This window comes from Sebastes umbrosus, chromosome 24 (assembly GCF_015220745.1).
Source record: "Sebastes umbrosus isolate fSebUmb1 chromosome 24, fSebUmb1.pri, whole genome shotgun sequence".
In the NCBI taxonomy this organism is placed as follows: domain Eukaryota; kingdom Metazoa; phylum Chordata; class Actinopteri; order Perciformes; family Sebastidae; genus Sebastes; species Sebastes umbrosus.
This window is the reverse complement of record NC_051292.1, coordinates 2,427,073-2,443,485: the sequence shown is the minus strand read 5'-3', so window position 1 is coordinate 2,443,485 and position 16,413 is coordinate 2,427,073. Positions and strand designations below refer to the sequence as shown.

Sequence of the window (16,413 nt, the reverse complement as noted above, 5' to 3'; positions counted from 1 at the left end):
AGAAAGAAAATATTTTTTTTTAAATCAGATGTGTTTATTGGCTCCAAAATAAGATTGAAAATTAGTTATGGTCTGTAAACAGACTGCCTGTCTGAATGAACACCATCGCTACCATGGATGTATAAAGAGCCGATTTGCTTACTGTTGCGCCGTGAAAAAGGTTTTGACGTCAAAATATTGATTGAGCATCACGTTTTCCCACAGTCATTGGGGCACCCCACAGTTTGGGAACCACCGCACTAAAAGGAAATGTCACAGAGTGTTTAAATAAAAGAAACAAAACAAGTGAAACAAAAGTGGAAAAGCAACAAAAAGCTATTTAGTCTTAATCAACACGTCTAGGTAATTGATAATAATGGCTGAAATGTCAGCTCATGCAAAGAAAAACATCTATTTCATATGTAAGACATGCATCACTATGAGGCCACTTCTGAGAAACTCCAACAACAAGAGGTTTTGTGATGTTTAATTTATCGCCTCCCTCAAAAGGAAAGTGTCCTTTACTTCATCAAGATGAATATTTGCACACAACTACGAGTACAATCAGTCAAATCGCTGCAACACCTTAAAGAATGCACGCACAATTTCCTTTCTTCTCGCAGAAAAGGCTCCTTTTCTTTCTTCCAGTCGTACAAGAGATTTATCAAGGTTAACCGCGACCTACTTTAGCTGCGGACATTTCAGCAATGCCTCCCCTGCAAAACGTCTAAACACCCGACCCACTTCTCAATCCACTGGGGCTTTTTCTGAAAAACTGCTTCTCTCACCCACCCTCACCCCTCGCTAGCTGCCTGGTGGCTCTGAAAATTCACTCTGACATTTTACATTTTGGGCGTTTAGCTGATGTTCTTTTTCCACTAAGCTCCCACCGAACTTACAAGAAATCATCAGTAAGGGTGCGACCACAGAACAATCTGATAAGGTAATTACACCGGATTTTTTTAAAGAACAATTAGGCTGCAATCGGGGGATGTGATTCACTAGAGAGAGTGTAATATGAAGATGGAGAAGATTGTGAACCTGGCAGAGATGCTGCGACTGGAGAGATTACTGATTATCTGCTGCCGGCTCCGAAAATTCAATCTTTTGTGTGGCGGCCAACAGGTCATGTCAGGTAGAGGCAATTCCGAGAACGAGGCCCTGACACCGAGAGCAGGACGCAGAGGGTGATGCTTTTCCTCTCTGATAGCGAGATGCGCCGTGATAGGCTGACAAACAGCCAACTCGCTGCTGGCCCGAGTTCACCTGAAGCTTCAAAAAGGAAACCGATATCCGCGAAATTGATTCGAGCTCCCAGAGCAAGTTAAATGTTCAATCATGATGTATGCTGAGCAAATTCACAGCAATACCACGGATAATTAACCAAATGATAGTTTGGAAACGAGCTACGAAAGTTGCTGTTATTAAGCTAAGTTAAAGTTGAATGTGCGATCTTAAAGAAGTAATTGCAATTACTTACTAATAGTGCTACGTCTTGTCACAGATTTTCTTGTATTCATGTAAATAGATGTTGCTGAATGTTTTACAGTAATCATTTGAATAAAAAGTAAATATTTTCTTACCCGAACGAAGAATCTTTCATTTTTCAATATTAATAACTCACTAGTTTTCATTTTTCTTGTAACCAAATGTTGATTCTGTGTAGTGTTAATATAGTTCTATCACATCTAGAAGTTATTTGGTCCTGCATAATAAATGACTGCCACAGATCTTTTGCTAAATGTAGCTTCAGAGCTGAAAACCCCACTTTTAAACACATATATATATTACATATATTTCAGTTTAAATATGTTAGATTACCCCATCATTTAATTACTTTTTTAAAATAGCTAATTTTTCTATTTTTGTGATCAAATTTTTCTTTTTCAATACTGGGGGTTAGTTTGCTTAAAAATCCCAAGATACAAAGTTTGCATTTTGGAGCGCAAATGGGCCCTGCACTGAAATATTGCATTATTGGTTGTTTCCATTATTTCTCTGAACCACTGTATTTCTCCATAAGCATTTTCTACTCCAAGCATTACCATTTATGAGACAGTAAGTAGCCTGAGCTGGCACAAACTCACTCTCTCACTCAAATGACATGCACTCATTCAACCACCACTTCCATCTCAACTACGAGCCAGACTCCCAAAGAGGAAACAAAAAGCACAAGGGAGAGCTACATCAGATCCTGTGTGTTAGCACATGTCTCTTTATTAGCAAAGTGAGAGGGCTGCGAGGTCGGAGCCACGCAGCAGAGATGGTTCTGGTCTGATCTGCGGCCAGGCCGGTGAGGTGCATGCTGGGTGGGAAATGACCACCAACCACCTGCCAAACGTTGGAGAAAAGTCACTTTGGCAGGTAGCCAGCCAACGCCTGAGGGTTTTGTTCTCTCTATTCCAAAAACTAAAGCTAGTTGGTGGAACAGATAAAGTGGCTGATTCATTTAGGAATCATTGAGCTGCATTTTTAACAGCTGAATGTGTTTACATGCACACTAATATTCTAAATATATTTTGCATGTAAACGTAGACACTGACTGTAAGGAGAGAAACAACATCTGACAAAGAGGCTACTTTTTAACCTCGCCATTTTGAACACCTATATCTTTATATAAATGTATACTTGGCTCGTCTCCTTTACCAGTTGTCTTAATACCACAATGATTCATTCAACCTGTACGGTGTTCATTTTTCTTCCTGCCACATGAGAAGTAATGACTTCACGTTTCTGTTTTCACTGACAGGTGATCTCTGGGTCGGAAACATCACAGCAATAAGATTTTAAAAAGAAAGAAAAATAAAACAGGTGACTTTATTATCTGTCAATAATTGCATTACGGTGCGACATTTCAGACTCAAGAACTGACAACTTATATCCAATTTCCACAGAGGCAGGCCGCGCTGCACTCTGCTCTGCAGCCTCATAATGAAAAGGCGTTTTGGCGGGCCAGGCCTGCACCCGGCCCTGCATGCACCGAAGTAGGCAAACAACTCATTCATCAAGGCTTTTTTTGTGTGCCTGCCAGGAGCAGGGATTGTTCGTTATGATGGAATTTGTTCTAAGGATCAACTTATCATCTGCGTCCAGGCAGAGATGAAATAGATTCGAGGTGATGTATGGTTGTTCGGGGCGTTGGTTTGTGTGGGAATATGTGCGACCGGCACTAAGAACAACTGTGAGTGATGATTTTTGAATAGCGTTGAATAAAGAAGTTAGACTGGGGGTCAAAATGACGTCTGCAGAGCTGGCCTCTTGGCTTTCAAGCAATACTTGTTGTTGTTGCTCCTGATGCAATTTGACACTGCTCCCCCACGTTACTGACTCAAGACACAACTAAATACAGCTTTTGTATGTGTGAATAACTGCATACATTTAGCAGAAATCTTCTAATCATAGTAGCGTTAACACCTTAGCACCAACTGGATAAAAGCAGTGATAATGTCTGAAAAAAATCTTCCATAAATCCTGCAAATATTCTGCACATGTTGGGCAGTAGAAGAAGAGAGTAACAGTCGGGGAGGGAGGGAAATTGAAAGATTTGACATGGCTTAGTGATGAAGTTGGGTTGGGCTACAGCTCTAGTTAAACAGATAAATAATACATTTACTGGCATGTTTTTAGGCAAAAAAATGCAGAAAAGCTACTAGTGTGCTACACTGTATGAAAACATTTTACCTAAAATTAAATCAAGTTTTCTATGAGCGGAGCACGCATTTTAAATTAGTAGTAACAGTCGATCATGTTAATTTAATTGTGGGAAGCCAAAACCTTGATTGTGATTAATATTTGATTAATTGTATAGCCCTAAAAGGAGCGCAATAGCACGGCATACTCACATTGCCTATTTTTAGCAGATTTTTCCTGTGTTTAAAAACCTGCATACACACACTTATTTTGGTGGGAAATATCTGTAATTTTCCTGCAGGATGAAGCAAACAGTGTTGGGGACAAGAGCGATCAAAAACTTTCATCGTAACGACACATCAACAGAAGAAAGAAACATGGGAAATGCATCCCACCACCACCAAATTGCCTTTAGGACTGTTTTTACACCACTATCTCGTGCATTAGGGACCAGGGGCAGCATGGGAGACCACTAGCCCACAATGAGGTTACCACTATCTTAGAGCTGGCGGCGGATTCCCAACTCCCATTGCACAAAGTTTGATAAGAAGTTAGCCATGGTGCTTAATCAGTGCTTCTGTGATGTGAGAGCGTTTTATCACCCTGATGGTAATAATTATAAAAAATGATTATAGTAGGAGATGTGGGGGAAATAATACAGATTTGTTCTTTGGATGTGGAAAATGTGGCAAAGCTGTATAATTTTATTAATTTCACATTTTCTCCAGCAGGAGTGGTAATCTTGTGTCTGAATGAATAGAGAGGTAAAAGTGTAGTTTGCCAGACACTATTTTACAGTAGACAGTAATTTCACAGAGCAGCCTGGCTCTCACCGGAGTGCTACATTAATGCTCAATCAGATGGTGTCGTGACATGGCAGGGGTGGTCGGGTTGGTTCGGGTTGGCTCGGGTGAGCTGGCCACAAAGACTGCAGTCTTTCCATGGCGGGGAGGAGGGACATGGTGAGGGAGGGGGGGCATTAAAAACCACAGCACTCAGCAACTGAATCCAATCCCTTTAATCCCTGCTGGTATGCCCGAGCGACAAACGCCCATTGGTCTCCGCCTCAATTAGCGCTGATGGGGCCGGTTGCTGGACAGGTCAGGAGAGCGCCGTGAATCGACGACTGTACCGTTTGCACAAGGAGCACATGTCCGCCGTGCGTAATGGGCTGCAGTCGTCCACGGCATTCCTTTCATTCTTTAGCAATTTAAAACTTAGCTCTCGCAGGGTACTGTACTGCAAAATCCCCCCGGCTCCCCCACGTCCCCTCTCTGCTCGGATTGTTTGGATTTATTTGAAGGGTGTGTTAAGGGCCACTTGAGCTTAAAGCTGAACCGTTTGCAGTGATATTGTAATATCACAAAGCCTGCAGCATGGACATTTCAATTCATTTTCATAAAGTAGAACTGTCAATGTTAACGCAACAATAACGCAAATTTGTTTTAACACCCTAATTCCTTTAACGCTATAAATCTTTCGCAGGTTGTAGTGAGCTCAGTTTTAAAGCTAGAGAAGATACTGGTATGAAACTACAAAAACCTGAGGAATACATTGATACCAACAATGTCATACTAGCCTGTCAGGAAGGAGGCTAAATAACGCTCAATTTTGGCAAGGAAAACTGTCATGGCCACTTTCAAAGGGGTCCCTTGACCCCTGACCTCAAGATATGAGTCTCCCACAAGTGTCCCCATTACATGTTATGATTTGAGCATATTTTTTAATGCAAAATGCAGTACCTGTGAGGGTTTCTGGTCAATATTTGTTATTGTTTTGTGTTGTTAATTGATTTCCAATAATAAATATACACATACATTTGCAAAAAGCAGCATATTTGCACACTCCCATGTTGATAAGAGTATTAAATACTTGACAAATCTCCCTTTAAGGAACATTTTGAACAGATAAAAGAAGAATGGAGGGGGGAGGCACAGAGAGACTGGCAGACAAGCCTTTATAAGACAAGCCTATATAAACTGTACATCCTGTAGGTGGTCCTTTGTGAATCCAGTCCACTTCCCATAATCCACTGCTGTAAAGCTATTGAGTGTGCTTCAAGCACCCATCACAAGGTAGCACAGACTTACAATAAAACCTTTAAAAACAGTGTCACCATTCCTATTGAAAATACCATTTCTGTCAGGCTAATCAAACGTCGTGTTCAGCTTCTGCAGCACATCAGAAAAGAGAAAGTCTAAAAGTGTACACGGTCAAGGTTAGTCCACACTATATCACAGACTGCTGCTGCTGATGTGTGTAACGAATGCGCCGCCCCATTCTGAGTCATCTCACGTGGCCCTCCAAGACATGTCGCCCGCCGTTCAATTACGTCCACTGTTTGCACTTGCCGGCTTCACATTTGTGCAAGACAAACCAATAAACGCTGGGAGTCAATAAATCCCCCTCCAGCCATCAGACGACCTCGCTGACTCCTCTTTATATTTAGTGTAAACTAATGACACACTCCGGTCACGAGGCAGCCAAAATAAAACACCAACACTTGTGTATTTTTAATTGAGATTACATTACAGGTGCAGTAAGCTAATTTGACTCCACCAATGCAGAGAATAATATATCTGCAGGGTTTTATAGTTTTGTTTATCAATACCAATGATGACTCAGTGACTACCAGGCACTGCTGAGATTTCAAAACTCTCTTTCCCGTCAATACTGGGAAGAAAAACTTGTCAGCGGACCAAGAGTTTCAAGACTGAACAAATCCCCTCTTCACCTCGCTGGAAATTCAGATAAAGGTTTGAGCTACAAGTGTGTCAACAGGTAAGAGCTGAAAAGGCTAAAAAAGCTTGGATTTTTGTACTGGATTTTGTGTTTCCTTTCAATTATCAAGCAAATTTTAAGTAAAATTTTTAAATGTCGCAAAAAAACAGAAATGCAAATTAGATGTGTTTCCATTAGCTGGTTTGGAGTCTGGTTGCTTTGGCAAGAGCATAGATAACGGCTTCAGTTCCACGTCGGAAACAGACTGTAAAGCTGTCTTATGGCAAGATAAACCAGCGGAAATATTTCAAACATCGTGCTGGTACTCCTGTCTGTTTCTCCAAACTGGGGGTGAGATGACTGCCATCTACTGAAGGAAATACACTGTGTGTTGTTATCGTGTAACTTTGGTGTTTTTTTGTACTGACTTACTTATTATTCTTTCAATTTTTGTGTTGATTACAGGAAAAAAAATGTCAGACCAAAGACCTGTTGATGTTCAGCTCATACGGCTGCTGCTCAGTGCATCCCAAATGACATTTGAGGTTTATCAGATAGCAACACAAAGTGACAGCAGCAATAATGGCCGGATAACGAACCCACAATATCGCGAGCAAACAGTGTTTCAGCCGAGTGCCCGAGACACCATTACCCTTTAGTGGTTTTGGTGATAAGAGGTTAGAGCGACCTTCATGACAGTGAGGAATCTTGGCAAGAGACGGACGAGGATGAAGAGGAGGAGGAGGAGGAGGAAGGAGGGAGCGTAAAGCAGGCGAGGACCCTTGAGAGAGCCTGAAACAAGAGCATGATGAATGTACAGCTCGCAGTTTTTAATCAAGGATCAAAGCAGGGCCTCTCCGTCTGAGCAGCCAGTCTGTCTAGACTGAAACGCTCCCAAGCACATAAAGCAACATCTGCAGGATGCATTAATTACAGTAAAGGACCGTTCTGGACCGTTCTCCGGGGTACCGACACATCAAGTCTAGACTAAGATAAAATAGTCCTGTATATATGAATAGTTTTATCCAAAAAGCTCTCAACGTATAGCTCAAGTTAATCACCAAACATCTCAAAGAACACTAAAGGTGATGTTGTTTTTCCAACCTTGGACTCACCATCTTCCCCATCATTTGTTTTAATTTGAGTCAGTAATGGTTACAGGGGTAATTCATCGACCGCCCATTATAGAGGTGGGCTCGGTCCGCATTTACATTTTAGGCTTTTAGCTGATGCTCTTATCCGGCATGACTTACAATAAGCTGAGCAGGTAAGGCTCAAGGACGCAGGTGCTGACAGGATGAATGTAGTGGATGTCCAACATGTGACCTTTTGGTTACAAGGTGGACCGTCGTCGTCCCCGCTGACCCACCTGTCTCCTACGACTACACAATTAAAACTGAAGTAGGTAAGATTGGAGCGAATATGATTAAAAAAAAGTTATTTTTATAAAACGCTATATCCTGACAGTAGTACATGAAACGGGTAACCTGAAAAAAATCATGGGCCTCTGTGTCCTCCGGTGCTCCTAACGGCATCTGCAAGATTTCACAGACCGGAGGAAAACAACCAATCAGAGCTGATCTGAGGTCTGCTGTCCAGCTGCTGTCTATGAAAGCTGGCTGTCAATCAATCACAAACTCCGACCAAACGGTCAAACTAGCTCTCTACCTCTCAGAACACGGAAGTTGCTGATCTACCGCTGCCTTGTTTGGCTAGTTTGGTTGTGCTATTGTGTGACTTCGGTGTTTTAAAGGGTTAGTTCGGATTCACCAAAGTCTCACAGTAGCACAAACAAACTAACCGATCAAGTCAGCGGTAGACCAGAAACTCCCGTGTTCTCCAAGGTAAAATTACAGTTTTTTTCAGTGGAGTCTGGTTGCCTTGACGAGAGCAGAGATGGATACAACGGCGTCAGTTCCCACAGTGGAAGGCAGTGAATAAAGTTCATTTCAGACCCTGCTATTTAGATGCAAAAAGGTCAAAAGAATCATGTGATTAATAACTATGACTACAGTATTGAGCAGAATAATCAGGATCAGGGACAGTACAGCTCAAACGGTCTTACTCCAAGCTGACACCTCCGTGGAGGAGGTGGAAGCTGAATTAAATATGTATGTTATTTTAGTCCCTTCACTGCTGTTATAAAAAGATTCAGAGCCTTACAGCATTTGCAAATAATCCCTTGCATTTGGAGTATCGAAGATTTACTGCATCAGATGGTGTCAGCCTCAGAAAAGTGCTCGAGTGTGTATTGTCCTGTGTGCCAATACTCAGCCCAACGATACCAGGAGCAGGTCGAAACAAATCGCTGCAGCTGAAGAAAATCCCCTCAATAGCAATTATGGTGTTTTGATGATTCGTAATTGTAGTGAAAGTTTAGATAGTCATTTTATGTGGTAAGTGTGTTTTAAGAGGCCTTAGGCCGCTTGAAACCTGTTAATACATCATTGTGTTATTTTAAAAAGGTTATGCCTTTCACATGATTGACGATCAATCAAGCGAAAATAAGTCAATGTGACCAGAGAAACTCGTAGCACATAAACAAACAGAGAAATAGTGATCGTAATTGAACTTTTCAAAAGGTCACCTGCACTTCTGTTTTTCCTTTCCAGTTAATTTCATTAACGCCTGTCTCATGTAAAATAATAGAGATTAAGTTGAGTGCAGTTGATCAAAATTTATGAATTCACCACAACCTCAGTTTGCAGAGGAAGATTTGGCCCGTTGTTGGGGTCGATGGTACGCTCTAAAGTCCTTTTTTGGAGATTATTATTGACTTCCACCTTAAAGGGATAGTTCAGGTGTTTTGAAGTGGGGTTGTATGAGGTACTTCTCCATAGTCAGTGTATTACCTACAGTAGATGGAGTCTGGAGAAACAGACAGGAGTACCAGCACGGGAGCAAAGTAATGTACTGTGTGCATAAATATATATACACACGTATTTATTCAACTTCCACTGCATAACTGCAGTACAGTTGCCAACCTTGCACCACCAAAATACACACAACATCCATGTTTCTTGCAGTGTGCTCAGAGCACAAAACACCTGGCCATGGTCTAAATTTAGGAGGGTCATAATTCCCCCTGCCCATCTGGCAACATGCTGTTTCTGGTCACCATTTTACCTCTATGAACATGAACTAGTACAGCCCCTTTGTTTTTTTATGATGTTAAAGCACAGAATGATGCACAGCCCTGGAAGGGAGCAGTGTGACTAGTTGGGCCCGATGGGAAATCCAGGCTACATCTGGCCTTAACAAATACACCTGTGCTTTTGGAGCCTAATGCATAATTCAAGAGAACATATTAGAAATAGATAGGGGGGAAAATGGGACAGAGCCGGTAGCCGGCCTCTGACCGCTCCAGGAAAACACTACAGCAGAAGGACACAGGATGGTTAGGAAGAGTGGTTTTAATATAGTTACGAATTACAAACCTTTTGTGCATTAAATAACCCGTTTTTTATTTAATTTAGATGACATTCCTGCTGGTTTTACACTTTTGAAAGTATGTTTTTATATACAGAAATACAGAGAAAATGGCAGCCTTGAGCAACACCACAAAAAAAGCAATTTTTTTTTTCAGCAAGACTGGCAAAAGCTTCAGAAACGGAGTATCTCAGTTTCCACTCTTTTTAACTATTAATTCAGTGCCCTTGTAATGATTTTAAACTATTTAAAGAGTAAATAACCACCAGCTCAGCCAGCCAGAGTAAACATTAGTTTTAGTCAGCTATTAGGACGGTTTGTAACGGCAAAGTTTGTCATCATTTGAGTTTCCGATTTTTAATAACGGGACTAAGTGTTTCTAGGTTTTTAGTTTAAAAACAGAGCACTTCAGATGTCTTCTAATGATTAACTGAGCCTGGGAACGGGTGCGATTCGCCAAGAACAACTGCATTTGAATTGTACTCAAATGGTTGAGTTTAGATGTGTGTAAATGATGAAAATAATCTGATCATTAATTGCATGCTGAAAGGAAAGGTCTCTTTATCTATTTCAATCCTCTATAGGAGGTCAGAGGTCAGGGTCGACTGTAAAACACAGAGCTCAGAGCTGAGAAACGAGTGAGAGACTTAATCTCCTGGCAGGGAAGTCAACCAAGTCCCCCAGCTAAAGCAACTGGTAAATGTTAGTTTTCCCCAGTTCAATGGGACAGAACACAGAGAGCCTGGCCTGATGACTGAGTTCAGATACCGTTTCAAGTCTGATGTGTAGCAGAGCTGAAACTGAATCATCAGATCTGTTGTGCTGCTGAGGATATAAAAAAAAACAAAAAACAGAGCTGCTTCATCCTCGCCATATTGATGTAACCTTACACTGGTGTGCAAGAGGATCAATGTCTGTGTGAAACTGCTGCAGTGTACAAAAAAAAAGGAGGCTAAATGTGAAGGCAGAGCACGAGACGAGACTTATCCATCTATCAGCCTCAGTGGAGGATACAGAAATCTAAACAGACATTTTTCTCCAAATTACAAGCAAAACTTTTACACCAGAGTATGACCTCTGCAGCTAGTGGTTGATTGATTACAGAGCACGTCAGAAGAAGAGGAGAAACAGGCCGGGGTCTTGTTGCTTTGACTTCATTTATACTCATTAAGTCATTAGGAAAAATTAGAACAATTGATTGAGAATTGATGTCATCTCAAATGTATGTGATGTCTGGATTCTGGCACCCAACAACACAGCAAGATGACATTTTACATGTGTATCTTTAGCCCACTGCTAGTGTTTGCCTGCAGTCTTTCCCTTGTTTTGCCTCGAGCTAACACCGTGATGTAATCGTGACCTCAACACAAAAAGGGTCAATAAAATATACCGCAGTTGTTGCTTGCTTTTCGTGTGCATAATAGCCTGTGTGATGCATGTGTTGTCACACTTCTATAGCCGATTTCTGACACAGAACGGGAAACATCAAGGCTGAAAAAACGAATTTTCAATCACCACTAAGTTTCTCTTCTGACAGGATCTGATCGTGCCATAAGTTATGCATCAGCACAGTAAATATTTGCAGTTCAAGCTCACATGAGATGTAAGGCAGAGGTCGCATTTCAAACAGATGACCTGGGTTCAACATCCGCCTGCTGCTGAGTCACGTTATCAGTTGCTTGGAAGTAAAAGTGTCACTTTCCAGTTTTCAAGCTCAGCCCAAAGAAGCAAAATATACACAAGAAGTCCATTTACTACCCTGTCACACCACCGCTCTGGCAGACAACCTTGACCCGCCATGTGTTACAGCAGCATTTACACATGCCTGCATGGATCAAAACACTGGGCAGCTGCTGAGTGCAACCTTAAACCAGGTCAAATTTCACATCTACACCCTCTAGTCCAAAAATAATAGCATATTACAAAAGCAAGGCATGTCTGGTTTTAAAGCTTAATTAGGAAACTTTGAATATTCATGAACATCCAGAAACCCTGTAAAGGGAATCCCATAAACTGCATATAGCATGCTAATGCTTAACAACATTTATTTATATCAATTTATCAATGACTTGTCTGAAAATTGATGAATAATTTAAGTCATTCATTTGCAAAAATATTGAACATTTGCTGGGCACAATTTCTTAAAACAGCCCTAGTACCAAGTATCAATTAATTTATCAATGATTAATCTGCCAAATACATCGTCAATTACCTATTTGGTCTCTGAAATGTAGTGAAAAATAACAAACACATGTTCACAGAGCCCATTGTGATCTTCTAATTGTCGTTTTTGTCCAAACAACAGTTCAAATTGCAGAGATATTTAATTTACTATAATATAAGATGAACTAAAACAGGAATTTTTTGCGTTTAAGAGGCTGAAAGCAGCAATCTGTTTGGCATTTTGGCTCGAAACAACAGTTAATCAATCCCAACTGTTGCTAATTAATCAACAAATTGTTTAAGCTTTTAAGCTTCACATCATTGTAAACTGAAAAATTCGATTTTGGTTGCTGTTAAGGAGCTGTATCATTACATCACCTCCTGTCTGGTGAAATGTACATAACCAACACCTGAATTTAATCTGAACAAAATAAAAAGACAGTGTTACTTGAGTTGTTGGTTGCCAAACAGCAGCAATCCTCTGCATTTTGAAGTCTTTGAATAAAAATCTCCACGTTATCTTGAATATTTTGGCATGTTGCAATAGGCCTCATCAAATAAAACCACTCTGGGCTGAGTGCCCCGCCATTATCAGTGGTTTCTTCTTGGTGGCGTCTTGAGCTGTGCCAATTCAACTTGGATTTCATAGAGGATTATTATTCCACCTCAAGTAGGGAACCATTCATTTCCCCACTTCAGACAGTAATGAGCAAGTGGAATAATCATCTGCTGCACTGTGCAATAAAGACAGCACCTGGCTTACACTCCAACCAATCCCAACTATTACCGCATTTGAGCAGCCTTTTAATTTCTACTCAAAGACACCCAAGGGCTCACTGTAAAAGGACAATTCCACTGCGACTTGAGATTTAATTTTTCCATTTCTTAAGTCTTAATTGGAACTGCTTTTATATAGGTGGATATTTTATAAGCAAGGTCATTCATTGCACTTCCAAGAAGCACAGAAAACCAGTTTTGTTAAGTTGCACAAATAATAGGCTATAACATTTTAAATACAGAAAGAAACATCCTATTCTGCTTCAGTTGTAGTTATATACTTCCATACCCAATTTCAGGACTTTTGACCAATCAGAACACATGTTGTGGTATTTTTCCGTATCATACTAAAGATAGTCTTTGAGCACAAATGGCTTAATATTAATGCAATCATCCAGTAATCCAATTAATAAAGAGCTATAAGAAAAATGCTGCCTCCAGGTGAGGCTTTTGCTTTACAAGTGAATCTTTCAACTCAATCTCTGTGGTTATGTCAGGCCCTGCCTCCTGTCAATCACAATCCAGTCAAACAAACAGATAAAGCAAAGTGAAAATATTGCATGTGATGAAGTAAATATCACGACAAATTCTGGTATTATGACACAAGAGGAACACTGCCTGGTCATACATGTGTACCATTCTGGTGTTATGTGAGGATAGACGTGTCATTTAGGGTGGTGGAACAAGTTCAGGCTGCATTCATTGGAAAATTAAACCCATGATCTGAAAAGAACCTTTATAATTTGTGCAATTAAACCTAAAACGTTCAACATTACACACTTCAAACTGATGCCTTTGTGTAGTAAAACTTAAATGGTCTATTGGCATGAAGAAAGCAGGTTGAAAATGTCTTTTGATGCGTTAAACGAGTACAAGCAGATCACATGAGGAAATGCCTATGCTCGGCAAGAAAACTAGCACTCCTGGGTTGACCCTTTCCAGCTTATTATCACCTCACTGACCCCGCTGACATTCATTATGCATCCACCCCTGGGAAATGAGGACACGTAAAAAAAAATGTTCACCAGCATGAAGGCTGAAAATTGCTCTGCTGCGATGAGGTTTGACCATTACAATGTTATAATAAACATTGTAAAAGACTGAATGAAAAGACCTGACCAAACCAAACTTCCCATGACCTTTTGAGCTAATATATATTCTCGCAGTTATGACAGGTTGGAGATAAAAGCTTTTTAATAGCCTTTGAAGGCTTTTTTTTTCATTTTCTATTGTCATTATTAGTATTATTTAAATTGTGGTACTCCCAGCTTGGGTTTTAGACATTTACCACTTTTTATTTCCACTTCTCATGTCTTGTACACATGTAGTTACATATGTGTAGAGTACAAGTTAGGAAGTAACATTGCAAAATAGTCATACAAATTGTTCCATCCATTCTCCTAATGCAATTAAGATTAAAAAAAGCCAATTTGTACTGGTATGTCCCACTAGGAGCCCATCAAGGACCCCTTGAGGTGCCCCATCTTGAGCTCCCGATCTGCAAAATGTACAATGCATATCCACACATGGAGGCTGAAAATTGCTCTGCTGCGATGAGGTTTGATCATTACAATGTTATAATATACACTGTAAAAATCTGAATGTGCTGTAAAACCTTCAAAGACCTGACCAAACCTAACCTTCCATGACCTTTTGAGCTTATATATATATTCTAGGAATAGAAGATAAAAGCTTTTTAAGAGTATTTGAAGGAAGATTTTTTACATTTTCTGTTGTTATTATTATTAATATTCATATTGTGGTAATCCCAGTTTGGATTTTATACATTTACCGCTTTTTATTTCCACTCCACGTCTTGTACACATGTAATTACATATGTGTACAGTGCAAATTGGAAAGTAACAGTGCAAATTAGTCGTGAAATTAAGCTTTAAAACCCAATTAGTACTGGTATGTCTCACGAGGAGCCCATCAAGGACCCCTTGAGGTCCCCATGCCCCATCTTGAGCTCAATATCCGCAACATGCACAATGCACATCCACACATTGAGGATGCAAAATAAAGGGCACCAATAATGAGTCTTTCCCACAGGGTTCTCGCAGTTGTGACAGGTTGGAGATAAAAGCTTTTTAAGAGCCTTTGAAGGCAGATTTTTACATTTTCTATTGACCAAACCTAACCTTCCATGACCTTTTGAGCTAATATATATTCTAGGATTAGAATATAAAAGCTTTTTAAGAGCATTTGAAGGCAGATTTTTACATTTTCTGTTGTTATTATTATTAATATTCATATTGTTCACTATCTGCAACATGCACAATGCATATCCACACATGGAGGCTGCAAAATAAAAGGGCACCAATAATGAGTCTTTCCCACAGGGTTGCATTGCATTGCATCCTCCACAGATAACAACAAGCTATGCATTGCACTCTGCTGACAATATAAGCCATGCATAACCACCATCCACTCTCCACACCCACCTGAAGAGCAGGAGATGAGGAAAACGGCGAAGGCCAGTTTGGTGGCGTCTCCCATTTTCCATCCGAATCTGATCCTCTGTCTTAGAAAGAGAATAAAAAAACAACAACAACAAAAAAAGCCCAAAAAAAAATATCTAAAAATGCAACAGTCAGATTAAAAGTGCTCCAGAGAGCATTGTCTCTGCAGAAAAGGACATGTCAATATTGGAAAAATCCAAAAATATCCCAGGTAATGCAAGCAAGGCTTTAGTCCAATGGAGAGGAAGAGGAGGAGGATGAAGAAGAAGAGGTATTTCCAGGTTTACAGACAAGCAATGGCGTTGGCATTGAAGCCTGGACTGTCATGTACTTGCCAGGTGTGCATGATCAGACAGTGTTCACCTGTGCAAGCTGCTGCTGCTGCTAGTGGTAGTGGTGGTGTTTCTTCCAGAGCAGCGGTGCAGAGAGCCGAGCCACAGCCGGGCAGGGCTCACTTCCATCGGACTGGAAATCAAGCGCACACCGCTCTCCAAAATCAAACTTCTCCTGGATAAGGAGACGCTTTTAAGGAAAACAATGTTTTAATTAAGGTTTTAAATCTCCTTAGAGAGAAATAAGAGGTTAAATATGTTGTTGTTGTTGTTATATTCCGTGTGGAAGCGGTAGTTTTAGTCCGGTAGTCCGGTGAAGCTGCCCGGCCACAACCAGGAGCTCCAGCCGCTCCAACAACCAGCTCCTCTTCTCCGAGGTGTTAGTCCGCTCCAAAGTGATCCAAACAACCGTCCCCACGTCCAAATGACTCGTTAGAACGAGTGGAAACTATCATATGTGAGCAATAACACCGTAAAGCTGCCGTTAATCCGTGTTAGCTAACGCAGATATCGAGTTTTAGTCCGTCTCTCCTCTTCTCCGTCGACTCCTCTCTGCTCGGGACGATTTCAAGATGGCGTCACTGCTACATGGGTCAAGTTCTAACTGACATTCAGAGCTTCCGGTGAGGCTTTTCAAAATAAAATGGAATATAAGATAGATGGATGGATGGATGGATGGATGGATAGATAGATAGATAGATAGATAGATAGATAGATAGATAGATAGTGGGCATACTCCACTGCTAGGACAAAATAAAGGTGCTATTGATAATTTTTTTTATGTAGACTATAAATATAAAAAGAGTTTTGTAACTCTATTTATTTTATTATTTATTTATTCTTATATTTTTTTCTGTTTTTATATTATTATATATTATATTCTACATGATTATATTATTATTATTATTATATTACTATAT

General features: G+C 40.4%; 1 protein-coding gene across 2 annotated transcripts in view; it reads right to left on the bottom strand.

Moving 5' to 3' along the window:
• The window catches only part of LOC119483921 (activin receptor type-2A-like), a 48,528-nt gene extending 32,454 nt beyond the window's left edge, over window positions 1-16,074 (bottom strand). For both annotated transcript variants that reach the window (XR_005205853.1, XM_037762415.1), the window contains exon 1: window positions 15,144-16,074. Coding sequence is in view for 1 of the 2 variants with exons in the window: in XM_037762415.1 (XP_037618343.1) it covers window positions 15,144-15,198 (55 nt within the window). In the remaining variant the exon portion in view is untranslated. The remainder of the gene's footprint in view (window positions 1-15,143) is intronic.
• Between the last annotated feature and the right edge of the window lie 339 nt (window positions 16,075-16,413).